Below are 15,850 nucleotides of genomic sequence, written 5' to 3'. Positions count from 1 at the left end.
GCCTCTGTTCCAGGTCAGCCTTCACAAGGCATCACCTATATCCTGTTTCTCTGCAGGACAGATTTTGAGGAGGTGTGGGAAGCTGAATAGTTCTTCTGAATTTCTGGCCACTGGGGGCTGTTCCTTAAATGAACAGGCATAGCCTGTAGTGAGAGAAAACATTTCAAAGATGTTCTCAAAGAACTTCATACTTGCTGCTAATGGTAATTCATGTATTTTATGATAAGATTTTAATCTTTTAGACCTTTCTTGTTAAATGAATGTGTAAATCTAGAGAAAAAAAATCTCTATGCCAATGTTTGATGGTATAACACAATATGCCAATGATATTTCACAGTCATGATATTAATACAATATTTCATAGTATTGTTGTCAGCAATTGTGTTTGCAAGCAATATTTAGAAGCTTGAGAGAGTAAACCAAAGCCATTAATCATTAAAATGTTCTGATACATTTATTTTCCCTTTTGTTTGAAGTCAGACTGAATTTTATGCGTTCTGTCTATGTTACTAAGGAATTTTTAGTCTAAAAGTCCTAATATTGGCAACAGAATAGATCTTTAAAAAACCTGCAGACTTCCTCTCCCTTGAAACAGCTGGTTTGCAGCTTCCAAGCTTGAACAATTTTTAAAATATAAAGTAAAATATTGTGATTAATGAAAGGGCTATGCTGATCATTTTATAAACAGTCATTAAAAATGCATATTTTATAACTGTGTGATTTACTTGGGTCTAAATTAAAATTTTCAGTACCAACAGAGGCTTGAATGATTGAATCCAATCATTACTTTTATTAGTATATTTTTCATTAAGTCAGTATAACAGGTCAGCAAGAATTTAATATTAGCAGTAATAGAAGAGAGAATAGTAAATGAGATAGTTTTAAAGAAATTACTGGAACAAATACAAATCATTTTTCTGTTATATATTACTGCATGTCATTTAAAATTTCTTTTCACCTTGTTCTAGATTTTATACAGTCTGTATTTATTTACCTTGGAATCAATCTGATATGAAGTCGTTCTTGTTTCTTTCTATTTTTAAAATAACAGCTATTTGTACACTTTCTCTTTTTTGGTTCCATCTTCTTTTGGAGTGATGGATGTGCCTCAGAAGAGAGATGCTAGGATTTTGTGTAAGCATTCACTACTTTGAAGGGATAAGGTTCAAACCAGGGAAGAAACCCTCCAACAGAACAAAATGCTGACAATGTAACATTTTGATGCCCTGAAAGGAGAGGGAAGACTAATTGTGAAAATATTTTTATCATCAAATAAATGCAAGGGAGGGGGAGGGTGTGATTTTTAGGTAAATTTCAGTGGTATCTGCTAATTTTATCCTGTGCATGAGATTTTTCAATCTCAAGTGTTGTTGCAGAGAGATACTGCGCAGTACTTGATGCTGACATCAGCGCTGTGGTCGGCGCCTCCCCTCACATCCCTGGGCAGGGAGGCTTTCAGGAGCCTCAGTCTTTGATACTGAAACAATTCCCCAGGCTTAGACTGAAACACAGACTGCTACAAAGCAGCCACGCTTGGTTGAAATTACTCCTTTTCAATAGGTCAACCTCATTTGAGATGATTTTCTGATGATCTTGTATTCTTCTGTATGATCATGCACATAATGCCTTCTGACATTTCTGGCTGCTACAAGTTTCTTAGTCCAGTGAGCATGGGTGCTTGGCTGCCCTTTTTTCAACTGTGTCTTCCTACTTATGCTTTGCATGGTGCTGGTGCAGCAGCACTAGAAGAGAAGGAAGAAGTTATTATCTTAATGCTAGATCTGTGAAGGAGTGGCTAGTGGTAAGCACAGCACAGTATACGAAACAAACAAACAAAATCCCATCGGTGTTGTAAAAACAAAGGTACTTTTATTGCTAGAGAGAAAACTAAACAGACACAGGTCAGATGTGAATCACATTATTAATGCTGTTCTGGAAAAACAGCTTGGGTACCACGATTATATGTGTGGCCTAAAAAATCTCAACATACTGCAAGTAAGCATACTTACTGCATTTTGTTTATACTTGCAGAAAAATGTGAAGAGATTTCTAAGAAAGCAATGACTTCAGAGTTAAAAGCACTAAAGCTAATGCACCCTATTGCTAATACAATATAAATCAACTAAATACAAGAAATAAGTGAGATTCCTTTACTTTCTAAAAAATCTATATGGTGTACTCTTTTCACTGAGGTTTCTGGGGAAAGAGAGCAGTATATAGATATCTTGCTGCATTTGCATTACCTTTATTTAAATGGCTTTAAATTGAGAATTTAAATTTCTGGGAAATTGTTGCAGATGTGTTGAAGTATTCTTTGGCATTCATTCACTAAAACCAATTCTAGTTTTTGGTTTTGAGACATTCCCTGTGTTCTCTGTGTAATTGTTTATACCTTCAGCATTTTACTTATTGCTTTTACTTTTCTCCGTATCTTTACTAGGTAACTTTGCCATGGCACAGAGCTTGTTTCTAAGTATTGAGGACTAAAAATAACAATTGGATTATATGGCTGTTTTGTTTTGTATTTAATGAGAAATTGTTTGTGGTTTCAAATTCTGTCTCTAAAGAAAAAGAAATCCTGTTTAATACATGCTGGTTCTACTATATATAAAATATTAAAATTCTTTGCCTGGAGAGCTGCAAATAAAAAAGCTTGTCATATGGAGAAACAAAGCAGAGAAAGGAAATGAAGTGAGAGAATATGAGTAATAAGTCTGTCTTCTGATCTCTCTGATGTGTCCACCCTATATTGGAAAGTATTTGTGGAGCTGACTTAAATAGCCCTGCTTCACAGAAGTATTCTTTTAAGTCCTGGTATCTTTCTCTAATTGACTCCTAATCACTGTCAGTTATATTAAATGACTTTTTTCACATCAGCAGAATGCCGCTTTGTAGTCATCCAAAAAAAATGGCTTATGACAACTTTTGCAATAAGTTTCAGTAGGCCTTTTTTCTTTTTTTCCAGGTTAACAGTCATTCTTATAGAATTAATTTTAATCAAGGAATATGGTTTATGTGAACAGATATGAAAAGAACTTACCATGGCTAAAAATAAGGCAAAGTTTTGTCCTTACTGTCCATGGATATTTTGCAGAACTTTGCCTGGATTATTTTAATTTCAATCTTTTTCTACTGAGTAAAACCTCTAGGCATAATGTTAAAATCAAATAGCAAATTCTGTTGGAAAGGAGGAGGACACAACCCTGTAATATTTTTTGAAAATGCTGACAATTTTAAAGTGTGTTTGCTCAGTGTTTTGTAGTAATATACATACAGTGAATGCACAGCAGTATTTTAATTCTAATTTCTTATTGGTGAAATTGTCTGAAAACAGCCTTTTGTTTTGGTTTTTTTACTTATCAAGTAGTTGAATTTTCAGGTCCATCTGGATTTTCTGTTGCTTTTGAGATGTTGTTGGATCATCTATGCAAAGACTGATCAAGGCTGTTGTGTTGGGCAAGTTCAGTTTGCAGAGGCATAAATAGAACTAATAAAGCAACACACACTATGGCATGTTGGGACAAGTTTGGGTGCCCCCATGTTTGACAAGGAGCTTAAACTCCCAGCAGAAATCTATTTATGTTTTTATTTATTAATTTATGTTCTGTGTGGCTCATGATGAGGGAAAATTCTCTGCTACTTGAAACAAACTCACCCCTCCCACAAAAAAACAAAATCCGACCCCAACATTGCTATGTTGTGATAGCTGCTGCCTTGCTGCTGTGCCATGGAATATATAAAATATTATACTTGGCTTGCCTTTCCTTTTTTTTTCTTAAATGCCATTGGCTCTTACAAATATGGCATAGGTGCCAGGTTCTGTGTTTTCATGTTCCTCTAATTTCTGATGGCAGCTAGAATGAGCTGACAGAGGTGACTTAAGCAGAAGGGAAAGTCATGTTGCCCTTAGGGTATTCCTTCCTCATGACTCTCTCATAAATGCCTGGAAAATTGTCTGAAGTAGAGTATTTCCTCTTTCAAACACTACTTATTTTTTTCAGTAATGGTTTACAGTAATCTTTCTGTACTGAGCTGATGTTGGATATATTAGCACACAATCCAGAGACGGGAAATTTTGGAGAAGTGACCCAAAGCAGAGATCCAGCATATTCTGACATGTCACAGTGACAAACTGTGTGGTAACAGCTTTACAAAGTTGCTGTCGTTTTAGATAGTTTTGAAAGTGGGAAGCCATAGTGGAGGAGTTGAGAGCAAAAAGCTGTGAGGGAGATTGAAGTAGACTGTGGTGAGGAAGACAGTTTGACTGTTTGGTGATTATTCGGTGTCTGTCTGGACCATTTCCTTCCAAAGAGAAACCAAAGTGACTGTTTCTAAGAAAGAGGAGTAATTAACATTGACAGGGTTTCTGCTTCTGAAAGGATTCCCAGTAGCAGTCCTCTCCCATGTTGTATGCATGCATACAGAACAGGAACACAAGAATCAGCCTCAAATTGCAACTGGCCCCTAGCATTTTTTTCTGCTTCAGTATTCAGCTGGGCACTGGTGCCTGTGCTTCCTCTTCCCTGAAGGAAATATTCTTCCCTTTACACAGTTTTCATACAAGAGAGGCTCCCTTGAGACTTTTTGCAGTGATCTGATTATTTATAATTTATAGGTGATGCTGTATAATACATATTTTTCTTGGTGATCATGATTCATTGTCAGGGATACTGATGTAGAGGAAACCTCTCAGGAGATGTGGGCTTGCTCACAAAGTGCATCCTATCTTTATATACTGAATGAATATTCATAGTGCTGCATATCACAAAGTTTCTCTTAAGTACATTGAGTTTGAACTGTAATTACTAAAAGTCTTTCTCAAGACCTCTGCATTAATACAGTAGGCACCATTTAACTGTGAGGTAGCTTATAATGCCAAACATATTTGACTTGTCCCATTGGTGTTTTTTTGAAGAAATGAAGAGGAATCTTAATAATACAAAATAAGCAAAAGGTGGCCTGAGTTTAACTACTCTTAACAACAATGCAGCATCCAGCTTGTTAATGGTGGCATCAGTTCAGTTTGAAGCAAGAAACTGATGGTATTTCATCAGTGCTCAGCAATCACACAGCCTGAGCAAACCCAAGCCAGTTTGTTGCAAGAAAGCAAACAAAGAAAGAGGAATGTGTCTCTCTTATGTTGAAGAGATAGATGCTTACTGCTAAGGGTACAGGAAAATAGGCAGTGCTAACAGGATATTTGAGAGGTCTTGCTCAATTAAGTAATAAACCATTTAATGTGCAGCAGATGTTTTGTGTGTCTTGTGTCAGGCTGGAGGCGGTACATGTTTTGGATGCATAAACAGAAGAATGCTTTTTTTTGTGTGTGTGTTCTTTATCCCTCCCCCTTTTTCTGTGAGTATTTTCTGACATAAAAAGCAGAAGTTATACCGGTTGAAACCCATAAAGGAAAGAGGGAGTTTGATGCTGACAGTGTTTCCACCACAAACTCATTTGTTGGGTTTTATGCAACTGAGTATTAACTGTTATCCAAAGCTACCCAGTTATACACTGTGCAGTGCACAGTTACACAGTTTGAAGCTAATTAGAGTTAGCACTGAGGACACAAATTTCCTTTGGTTCTTCAAAGGAGGTAAAACTTTGAAGAGTGTGGAAGAAATGTAACTTCTGTTCTGCAGACAGCTTTACAAAACAGTTTCATCTGAAATGGATCCTTTTTGTGATGGTATATTGTCTTGTCTTTAACGTTGCTTTTTAGAGGATATAATGTTTTTAAATGTCTTTGAAATAGACTCAGTGCAATGCTTTACTTGGCATTGTACAGTGATCTTTTCCTGTGGGGTTTTTCAAGGGTTTTTTGGCAGACAGTTTAAAATATTATTTTATCTTTGCTGATTTTTTGCAGTCAGTCCCCCTTGTCTGGACACCAGTTCTTGTATACTTTAGATTAAAGGTTCTGGATTGTCCCTAAGTTACATAAAAGTAGTTGTTCTGTTTCTGACAGGAGCAGAGTCTGGGGACACAGGCAAAAGAAAAATGGTGCAACTAGAGAGGGTTAGTTCTCTTCCTGCCTTCGGTCAATCAGAGATGTATGAAAATGCCTCTGATGACACCACTGGTTTACTATAAAATAAATAAATATGGGAATAAAAAGAGGTCAGGTCTTCCAAGGTTGTGGACATCTGATAGCTGTCATGCTTCCATAGAAGGGTTCGGTGGGATTAGTTTTCCTTCATCAAAAGCACACTATAGCCCTTTTGATGTAAACCTGAATGTGTTTTTACTGGAGTTTGCTATTTGAAAATTAGTTCCACTGCTAGCAGGGTGATGACAGCTGTTGTGTAAAAGTAGATACTTTTTCTCCACCACATGAAGAGTAGAAAGTTGCAACAGCTTCACTCTCTCTTCCTCTTTCAGTCTCCAATCTGATTCAGGCATTTTTGCTGTCTCTGGAGTACAATCTGTATGGATTCTTGTATTAAATTCTGATTAGATATGTTAAACAGATTTTTTTCTAAAAGCTTCATTAAAAACATTTTTTACTATGGATAGCATTGTAAACCAAGCCTGCTTTTGTGTAGTTTATGCAAGCCATCAAATTTAATGAGTCTCATACCCTTTTTTAGCTGTCATATTACAAAGGATTTAAATCAAAATATGCTCACTTATATTAGAAACTTGCTGGATGAGCCAAATAGGCATATTCTATCAGATTTTGTTCTGCTGTTTAGATGATACTTTTGTAGTATTCATGGTACAGTGAAATACAAAGCAAGGATTGAATATAAAAAATTGCTTATTGAAGAAGAGAAAAAGAGCCAACAAAGCAAGTTCAGTGGATATGCACTGAGCAGCAAACCCATCACAGAAGGGTTCCACTGGCAGAGTAGTTATATTTCTGGGGATTTCAGTAGTGGATTCAGTAGAGAATTCACATTAGCACACTGAAGCCTGTCTTTTCACTTTTGTTAGGAAAAAATTATATATTTTTAAAAAAGCTTTTTGATGATAATGTCTTTGGCATTTGCTCAAGGATGCATGGTGTGGGCTTTTTCTCGCAATGTAGTTCTTAATCATATTTAAACTATACCCCACCCCCAACAGAAATAAATAAATTATAAGGAAAAATAGAAAAGTCTTTAGGCATTCCATGTTTTCCAGTCCCTGAAGACTATGCTCTGTTGAGCTTCCAAACTTCTCTGGGAAACCAAGTCTTGGTTATCATTGACCTAGAAACACAAATAAAGTCTCATTTCAGTGGACTAGGAAATAAGAAATCAAGTTACATAAGATTATTGGTGCTGGAAGACATATTAATGAACATCATTATGCCTCCTATTTTGCAACCTTTGCTCAATTAAGCAGGGGTCTTCCTATCTAGTTGGATTTAGATCCTGTAGCATCTCTAGGGAATGTAGGACTTGCAGTTCTTGCTTCAGAAAAAAGTTCTTTCTTGGAAAACTGTGAAAAAAAAAATAAATTTTAAGAAAAAGTGTAGCTCTCTGTTCTTTAATTTAAGAATAGCTTTTTAATGTCTTTTTTGATGCAATCTGTGTGACAATTAAGCTTACTTCTGCCTTTGTGCTGTAGGACTGGATTCTTTTCTAGTGCACAAAGGAGGCCTTTCAAAGTCCTCAAGAAGTTATTTTAAGTGTGGCTTTTCCAAACAGGCTTCAAAACATCTTTTCATGATTTTAAAATGCTGTTGGATGAAAATGGAGGCAATAGCCTTACTGGTTTTGAACTGTAACAAGTTCAGAAGAAAGTCAGTTATCCTTCCTTGTATTGAAGTGTCTCACAGGAATGTGCAGATGCAGTTTGAGATTATCAGTTTACTGGTTATCAGTTTTTACAATGTCAGCAACAGCTTTGTGTTTCTTCTCTCTGAGCCTGAGCAGTAGTGACACGGCACACTTTCTTTCCTCTGTCTCTTTGGCTGCACTATTGCAAGGTACTTTGTTTGAGAGATGTTTTAGATGCTTATTTTATGTCATGGGTGTTTATTAGTGCATATTCAGAGGTAGGTGGTGTTTTAAGTGAGTAGTTATGATCACATGCACTTCTCCAGAGAGAGAAGGGAAATTATCAAGAGACAAGACAGTCTCAGTGAAAAAGTACCCATATTTCTGGCCTGAAGCATTTATTTTGATAAATCAAAGGGAAAGTCTTAAGTAAGCTAACATTGATTTGCCTCTGGTGAGAGATCACCAGCATGCATAGTCTAATTCTCTTTTGCCCACTTCTGTGCTTTTAAATTCCTGTCAGTTTTGTTTCCTTGTGCATGCAGGGAAAAAGGAGGAATTTGCTGTTGATGTGACTTCCAGGTCTACACTCACATTGAACCCTGGTAGCTGACACTCTTTATTGACACTACAGCAAAAGAGAGAGAAAGTGGCAAATGGTATACTGAGAGACAATTTAGAAAAATGCAGCCTTTGGCACTTCTCTTCAGTCCTTTTTGAGATATCTACATTCCTCTATTAAAAAATAAATCTAAAATAGTCAATATATATTTATTGTGAAGGCAAACAGCTTCCTCTTTTTTTTTTTCCCTTTTTTTCACCCCACTCTCATATTTCCTTTTCTTCCCCTATTCTGGTGTTGGTCACTGTCACTTATTTATCAGAACATATAGGATACTGTCTGATCTTTAATGTCTCATGTGCTACATGTGTCTTTGTATCTCTAGGTATTAATGGTTGTGTATTAGGCACCATTTTTTTCCTTCATTATTTCTCTTGCCACATAGATTTTGTATGAAGTAGTAAAAGGCAAATGCATGGTGGGCTGCACAGTCTCAAATATTGCTCTTTATTTGACTGTTTTCCTTATCAGATGGGGTAGACACATAAAATTGACTTTTACAGAGAGATGTGTACAGAGACCAAAACACTTTTGAAATTTTGTGTGTACATGTTCCATTAAATAGTATCTGACAGGAAAGAACAGCTTTTAAACGTGCTATGCTTATTTTCTTTCCAGTTCATTCTTTAGTGATGGAGACAGCTGGCAGAGACTCAGTCACAACCTTTATCTCTGTATGATCTTTATAAACAATTCCTCATCTCGCTCTGAGTTTGCTCAATCATCCTGCTTATTCTCCCCATCCTGTTAAATCCCACAGATTATTTTTTCCCATTTCAATTTAGTGTATAAAAGTAACAGGAGTTTTCAAGCACCGGGTGCAGAATGAAGATGAATAAGTAATTAAATGCTACAGGAGCTGCTGATTGGCACATAAGGCTACAGTGTGCTGAACTGATATGAGTTACAATAACATGCATCTTTACTTCCTTGAAAGAGTGCATAATGAGACCTGATTTAAATATGTTCTGTTTTTAAGAAACATCCCATGTGTTTTCTTTGAAATTAGCTTTGCCTTCATCTGTTGGAACTATTAAGCAGATCTGCTCCTTGAATTATTCTGTACAAGTCTGTACAATGCAAAAGAGAAAAAGAGACTGCAAATTAGCAGTGAGTAATTTTGGAAGTCCACTTACTATGCTCAAAAGCAATTTTAAGGTGCAGCTGAAGGAAATAGGTGCTTTCAGGATACGCTAAACAGTGTCAAAATCACAATAGCAAAAGTTTTATAGATTTTAAATTTTCCAAGAGAGGGAAAGACCCAGCTGCAAAGCATTCCCAACAGAAATTTTGTAATGCCCTGGTTTAGGCAACTTTCTTTAGAAATCTTGTCTTACAAGAAGAGTTGGGTTTTGTATTAGAAATCAGATGTATCTTTAATGAAGAGTGAGCAAATAGGTTTGATTTTCTTGATGTGACAGAGGAAGTGGTCTATCTGTCTGCATTTCCAGAGTTATAAAGGGAGTAACATGTTTTGCAGTCACTGAAAGAGGAACAAATCAACGTGGAAAGTAAATCCCTGGCTCATGGTTGAAAATCATGGAAGCCCTTCTCTTTCCTGAGAGGAGGATTGTTAGTTGGGTCCTGGGTTACTCCACTGCAGTGGGCTAAGAGACCTCGTACCTACAAAATGAATGCTGCAGTGCTGATTGTAGTCATCGCTTTGTTTAATGCTGCATAAGATATTTCAAGAGTGTAGTTTTGTCAACACATGTTCATCTACTCGTGGAAGACTTTTTTCAAAGCAGGTTTTTTTAAGGTATTTTTGGCTAGTATTGTTTAGGGTCAGCTATGAAAACAGTTTGTGTTGACACTGCATCAGCACACCAGATTTTAGGTTTTCAGGGATTTTTTCCTCTCTGTTATAAGAATGAAGAATGTCTAAAATTAGTGTTGGTTTTTCCAGGACTCTTGCATGTCCTGGTTTGTGTAGGAAGTAACAGTGGATTAGCAAATGCAACAGAACTGTATAAACCTTAGACATTGGATTTCGTGGCCTGTCACCTGTCAGATTACTGAGGGAAGTGAAGCTTTCATTTTAAACCATTTCCCAAAGTATACAGTAATTTTGCAATTTATAATTGTTGTATGAAATATTGTGGTGTGAATTACTGACCAAGTTGTGTACAGCCCCTTTTTGTATGACCAGTATAATTTAAAATATTATTTTGCTTTTGTAAACATAAAAAAGCATAGTGGGGGCAAAATAAAGGCATTATCTCTGTGCTCAGTGTTCACTTTTTCATTTTGTGTTCACATCTGCATGCTCAATGGGACTCAAAAAATACTTGCATCCATGTTTTTAGCTTATTAGTGGGCAATTTTCACTGACAAGTTTTGAGATGCTTCTCAAGGTTTTTTTTCTATACCTTCATCTACTGAATCTATATCAGAACTCTAGTATCAGTTTTCTCCTAATTTTCTCCCTGAAACGCATAGTCAGCAACAGGAGCAGAATTCACCCTCTACTAAAACCCGTGCTATACTCAAGGCTTACAAATGCTTTAGCTGTTGTAGTTCTTTTGACAAAAGGAGAAAGAAGTAATATCCTTGACTACTGAAGGAGGCACATCCATTCTGAGTAGCCATCTCTTGAAAAGCTAAATAAACCACTAAAATATGTGATTGTACTTATTATTATAGAAAAACATGTAAAATCAGCAAATTCAGTATTGTGGGTTTTATGTTCCTTGCTGGGCTTTTTATGACTTATTTTTACTCTGTAGTGTTCCTCTAGATATGATTTTTCCATTGAAATCTTTATTTTGTCTTTCCAAACAGATGAAATTTCAGCTCAAGATCAGATTTATAAGTGGGTTTCTTTTTTTGTTCTATTGCAGAGAGGTTTGCTGGGACAAGAGATAGTATTATTGGTATGCTTGGTCATCCTTGCATTGTGTAGTCTGATTGCTCTTCTTGTTTACTGGCAGAGAGAGACAGAGAAATATATTGAGTATTGCTAAGAAAAGTTTATGCAAGTCTGAGTGCATTATTTTTGCACCTGTGGTACAAGAAAAAAACAAAACCTAAGAAAAAAACCTAAGAAATCTGTGTTGTGCTCAAGGTACTCTACTGCTAAATAATTTTAGTAGTATTTCAGTGTATGGTTTATTTTATGCTAAGAAAGTTCTCTATAAAAATATTGATAAGGATTGCTATGAATGACTTATAGTTGATGAGCTGTATGGGCCAAACTCTTAAAATCTTTTGTTGTCAGCTTCAATTTGAACTCCTTCAATGGCAGGGATATTGGTGAATTAAATCCAAGGTCTCTTAGGTCAAACTTGATTGAAGTTTTATTGAGGGTCAGGAGAAATTGATGAAAGGCACTATGTGAGGGTAAACAGGAGAGGCTGAGTAAAAGAGATCCATCTCTAGATTGTTTCTAACTGCTGGAATTTCTTAGCATACTCAAAATGTGACATAGCCTTCCTTTTCCTGTGTTCTTTGGAAATATTTTGGAAGTATGGAGGGGAGAAAAGTAAATCTAGAAATATTCCCTACTTCGAAGTGTAGTAATCAGCCCTCTGTTTCCGCCAAGTTTTTGAAATTAAAATGTGTTATATTTTACTGATGCATCCACACAGTTTCTACTAACCAAAAGTCTTTTTTAAATGGGGAATTTTTTCTAACCATACAAACTGCCTTCTTTCTTTCTTGAAACAAATTCCTACATAGAGAATGCCTTAATGATTTGTAACCTGTGGATGATTCAAAGTGTCTTATTCTAGTGTGTGTTATGTGAAACTAAAATATTGATACATACTGTGAAGAACTGAAGAGATTCTTCAGGAATGTTAATTTTACAATACTTCCATTTCTGTATTTATTTTTTTTAAATAAAGAAGATTTGTTCTTTAAATGGCAATTTTTATCACTTACTACATCTAGTATGTACTGAATCCTACAAAGAATATTATTGCTGTACAGAAGTATACAGAGAACACTGTTCTGAGGAGTGTTTGTATAAATACAAGAGTTAATGCTTACTGGACAGTATAATGCAGGTTCCTAAATGTAATCGAGCTTACTGTGCTTTCAATGCTTAGTTTTTCTTGGGGTTATGTATTTATTTACATGTTATTTATTTATTTATTTATTTTATTTGAAGCAATAGAATGGAAGGATTTGGAAAGGTGAGGAAGATAAAGGAATGAAGTGGGGAAGGAGGGAGGAAAAGTGACATCTTGCCTCCTGCTAAGCTAAAGTTGAGATGAGGGTGTTTTTCGTGATTGTGGCATCAAGAGACTAAGTAATGAAAAGATAAGACAGCATTTGTGATGCTTTTATGATATCTGTTTTTCAAACTTTTCTGTGGTAGAAGACTCATTTTATTATAGAATTTTGTCAGCCCTGGCTAACTGCATTTTGATCTGGAATGGGGCCTAAGCTAATTGTGGCAGCAAAATAAGCCTTGACTTTTAAATAAGAACTAAAAAATATACTGTAAAAATAAACAGCATTTTAATAATGTTTAAAGTATCTTCCTTTGTGTGTGCAGAAAATAATACAAATAAAACAAGAAAAGTAGTTTCCTTCTAGGTGGGACAGATTTATGCTTTATGCTGGATGAAAATGCTTCATAAGAAACATAACAGCTGACTACTTACAAACTTCTTATTTTTTTAAAGGTTGGTTACACTTAAACCTTTAATAACGTCATAGGTGCTGGAGAGCATAATATCCTGAAATTATTTCTACCACCATGAAAAAATCTTACATAAAAATTGATTTTTTTCTTTCTGTATAAAAGTTTCAAAGGATTTTTGCGTAATTAAGATCAAAATATTTTTTCACTAGTTTAAAAAACTGCTTTTTCAGAATGTGTTACACAATAAAATTTGATACATGTTTTCTAAATTCTAAAAATATTAGTAAATAGTGGGCAGTAACAAGCTGTTTCGTTTTCTAAGGAATGTTAATTTTTGCAATTATAAATGCAACCTTAGCATTTATAATTTCCTGAAGTCTTAGTAGATGCAATTTGCTGTTATTCCAGCTATCAAAAAAGTAAACAGTCTGTTGTAGCAATCAACTATATTTTAGCAATCCTGTTGAAAGCAATAAACCCATTAAATTTACTTTCTAATGGAATTTTAATGTAGTAATTTGTTTGTTAGGCTTTTTTAAAACTTACCATCATCACCTTTCTTGTATTTCTTTCTTCAAGTCAACTTCCTAAAAATTACCCTTCCAGCCTCAATTTCTTGCTCCTTCTATTTTGTAAAATTTGCATTTTTATCTTGCAGTCTGATTAACGTTGGCTATTACTCACTAGGCAGGTGTGGAGAGATGAAAACAGAGAAAATGATATTGTTCACAACGTCAAGTAACAAGTGAATTCTTCTTTCCCTTCCCAAAAGGCACTGAGACGTGAACTGAAGGAAAAAGAGCAAACCGTTCTCAACGCTGTGGACCAGGCACGAGTTTTCCTTGCTGACCAACCCATTGAGGGGCCTGAGGAACCAAGAAGGAGCTTGCATTCAAAAACAGGTCAGAAAATACTCACTGCTGGGGAGGGTCAAAAAAAGAGAAAAGACTTGCATGTCTCTACTACATATTTTATATCCCAGTTACTTGCTAAGACCTCAGAATCTTCTGAATGGCATCCGGATGGCTTTTATTTCTGTTTTAGACTCAAGGGTTACTTCTCTGCTTTGTAAGATTTTAATGGAAATTTGTAACATTTTCATGGAAGAAGTAGAAACATCTCTTCGGCTTTGTCCAATTTTTGGTTCAAAACACTAATGATAGTTCTGTTCTTTTTTCTTAACATAATAACATATGCACCTTAAATGTAGTCAGAATAGTACTTCAAGGATTCCCATTCAAACATCCGTATGTCTATTGCAAAGTTTTACTCCACAAATAGAAATAAGCATGTTTAGTGGTGTATCTCATTAGAAGTAAAATAAATCCACTTTAGGGAGAAAGTCCTTACAGAATCCTTAGGATTTGAATATTGGGTAAATCCTTGCTAAGGAATGGAGCTACAGCTATGTTAGAAACTGTTTTTGCATAGTATTTGTTGAGATATTACTCTAAATATCAGACACCTGCAAAAAGTTTTCTCCACTCCCCCACAACCACAAAATAGGAAATTATCTCTGTAACTTCTACAGTTATATGTCTGATATAAGCTGCAGCATTATGAAGTCTTACTTTTAGTCACACAAGAGCTGTTCTCAGGAAAGGTAATAATCTGCTTTTGCAGAACTGCCAGTTGCTGTAAGGTGTGAACAATTTACTGTTCTGTATAATTTACAAAATTACAGTATATCTGCTTTTATCAGGAGTTAGTTTTTTATTTCCATACATCATCTTATATATCTCCATTGCAAGCTTCTTCAGTTTGTTCAGTGGAAAAAGCTAATCTCCTGCATCCATACTTTGCGTTATTTCTGTACAAATTTTTACGTGCTTTCATATTCCCTAGTTCAACTTTATCACAAAGTCTTGAATAGCTGGTGATTAAAGCCAATGAACCATTGATCTCCTTGATTAGTGCTGTTGGTGCCCTTGCTTGACTTCTGTTTTGAGCTCCTGACTCCTGAAGATATTCTGTTTCTCTTTCCTCTCAAACCGATTTGCTTTATGGCATCTCTAATGTTTTAGTTGGTCTAAGTCACAAGCAACCTTGTAGTTGAAAAGTAAGGATGCTCTCTGTATATCTGTTCATTCTTTCATACAGAAGTTTGAAATTGCAGATTCTCTTCTCAAAATCATAGAACCTCTCAGTGCAAATGATGCTAGCACATAAAACCTTGCCAATGTAAAATGGTCATTTTCTAAGTGGGTTTGATATCAATGATCTAGTCAGTGTTGATTGACAGGATGCAAACTGCAAATGCAAACTTCAGATTATAAGATGCATCATAAATTCTTGCTATCCAGTCTTTTATGATGAAAATTATTATTATTTTGTGTTATACCAATGGCAGTGAGAGCAGTATAACAGGGAATTTGATGACCATGGTAAACTGTGTTGCAATGACATCCATGGTCTGCAGGTGATGTGTGCATGTCTCTGGTCAAGCCATCGTATTTAACAACCAGTCATATGTTCAGACTGAGGAGCCTCACGCATGTGCACTGAACTTCTTTTCTTCTTTCTTCTTCACACTCAGTACTTCCATGGACTTTCTTTTTTGAGCATGTGATGGGTTAGTCTTGACTATCAGCCAAACTCCCACTCATCTACTTATGTCTTCCACTGCAGTGGAAAGGAGGCAGGAGATGGGAAGAGCATGAGAGAAAAAGCTCATGAGTCAGGATGAGGATCAGATGGGTCACAGATGCAGATCGTGTACAAACTACTGCTGTGGACCAAATAGGTTTAGCTTGGGGAAAACAAACTATTTATTGCCATTTAAAATAAATAATTAAATACTAAGTTGATTTGTAGTGGGGAAAAAGGCTCACAAACATTAAAACCACAGCTTTCTTCCCACCTTTCACAGACTCAGCTTGACTCCCTCATTCCTGTCCCTACCCTGCCTTGTGATGCCAGTCACGCCCAGAAAGG

The 15,850-nt window shown here is 35.8% G+C and overlaps 1 protein-coding gene across 2 annotated transcripts in view; it reads left to right on the top strand.

Moving 5' to 3' along the window:
- Positions 1–15,850, top strand: part of UTRN (utrophin) — a 309,554-nt gene that overhangs the window by 206,666 nt on the left and 87,038 nt on the right. For both annotated transcript variants that reach the window (XM_058021836.1, XM_058021837.1), the window contains one exon: positions 13,689–13,818. In XM_058021836.1, the coding sequence (XP_057877819.1) occupies positions 13,689–13,818 (130 nt within the window). The remainder of the gene's footprint in view (positions 1–13,688; positions 13,819–15,850) is intronic.

The sequence above is a fragment of the Melospiza georgiana genome, chromosome 3 (assembly GCF_028018845.1).
Source record: "Melospiza georgiana isolate bMelGeo1 chromosome 3, bMelGeo1.pri, whole genome shotgun sequence".
NCBI lineage: Eukaryota > Metazoa > Chordata > Aves > Passeriformes > Passerellidae > Melospiza > Melospiza georgiana.
Note: the sequence above shows the minus strand (reverse complement) of the source record. Positions and strands in the feature narration are given on the sequence as shown.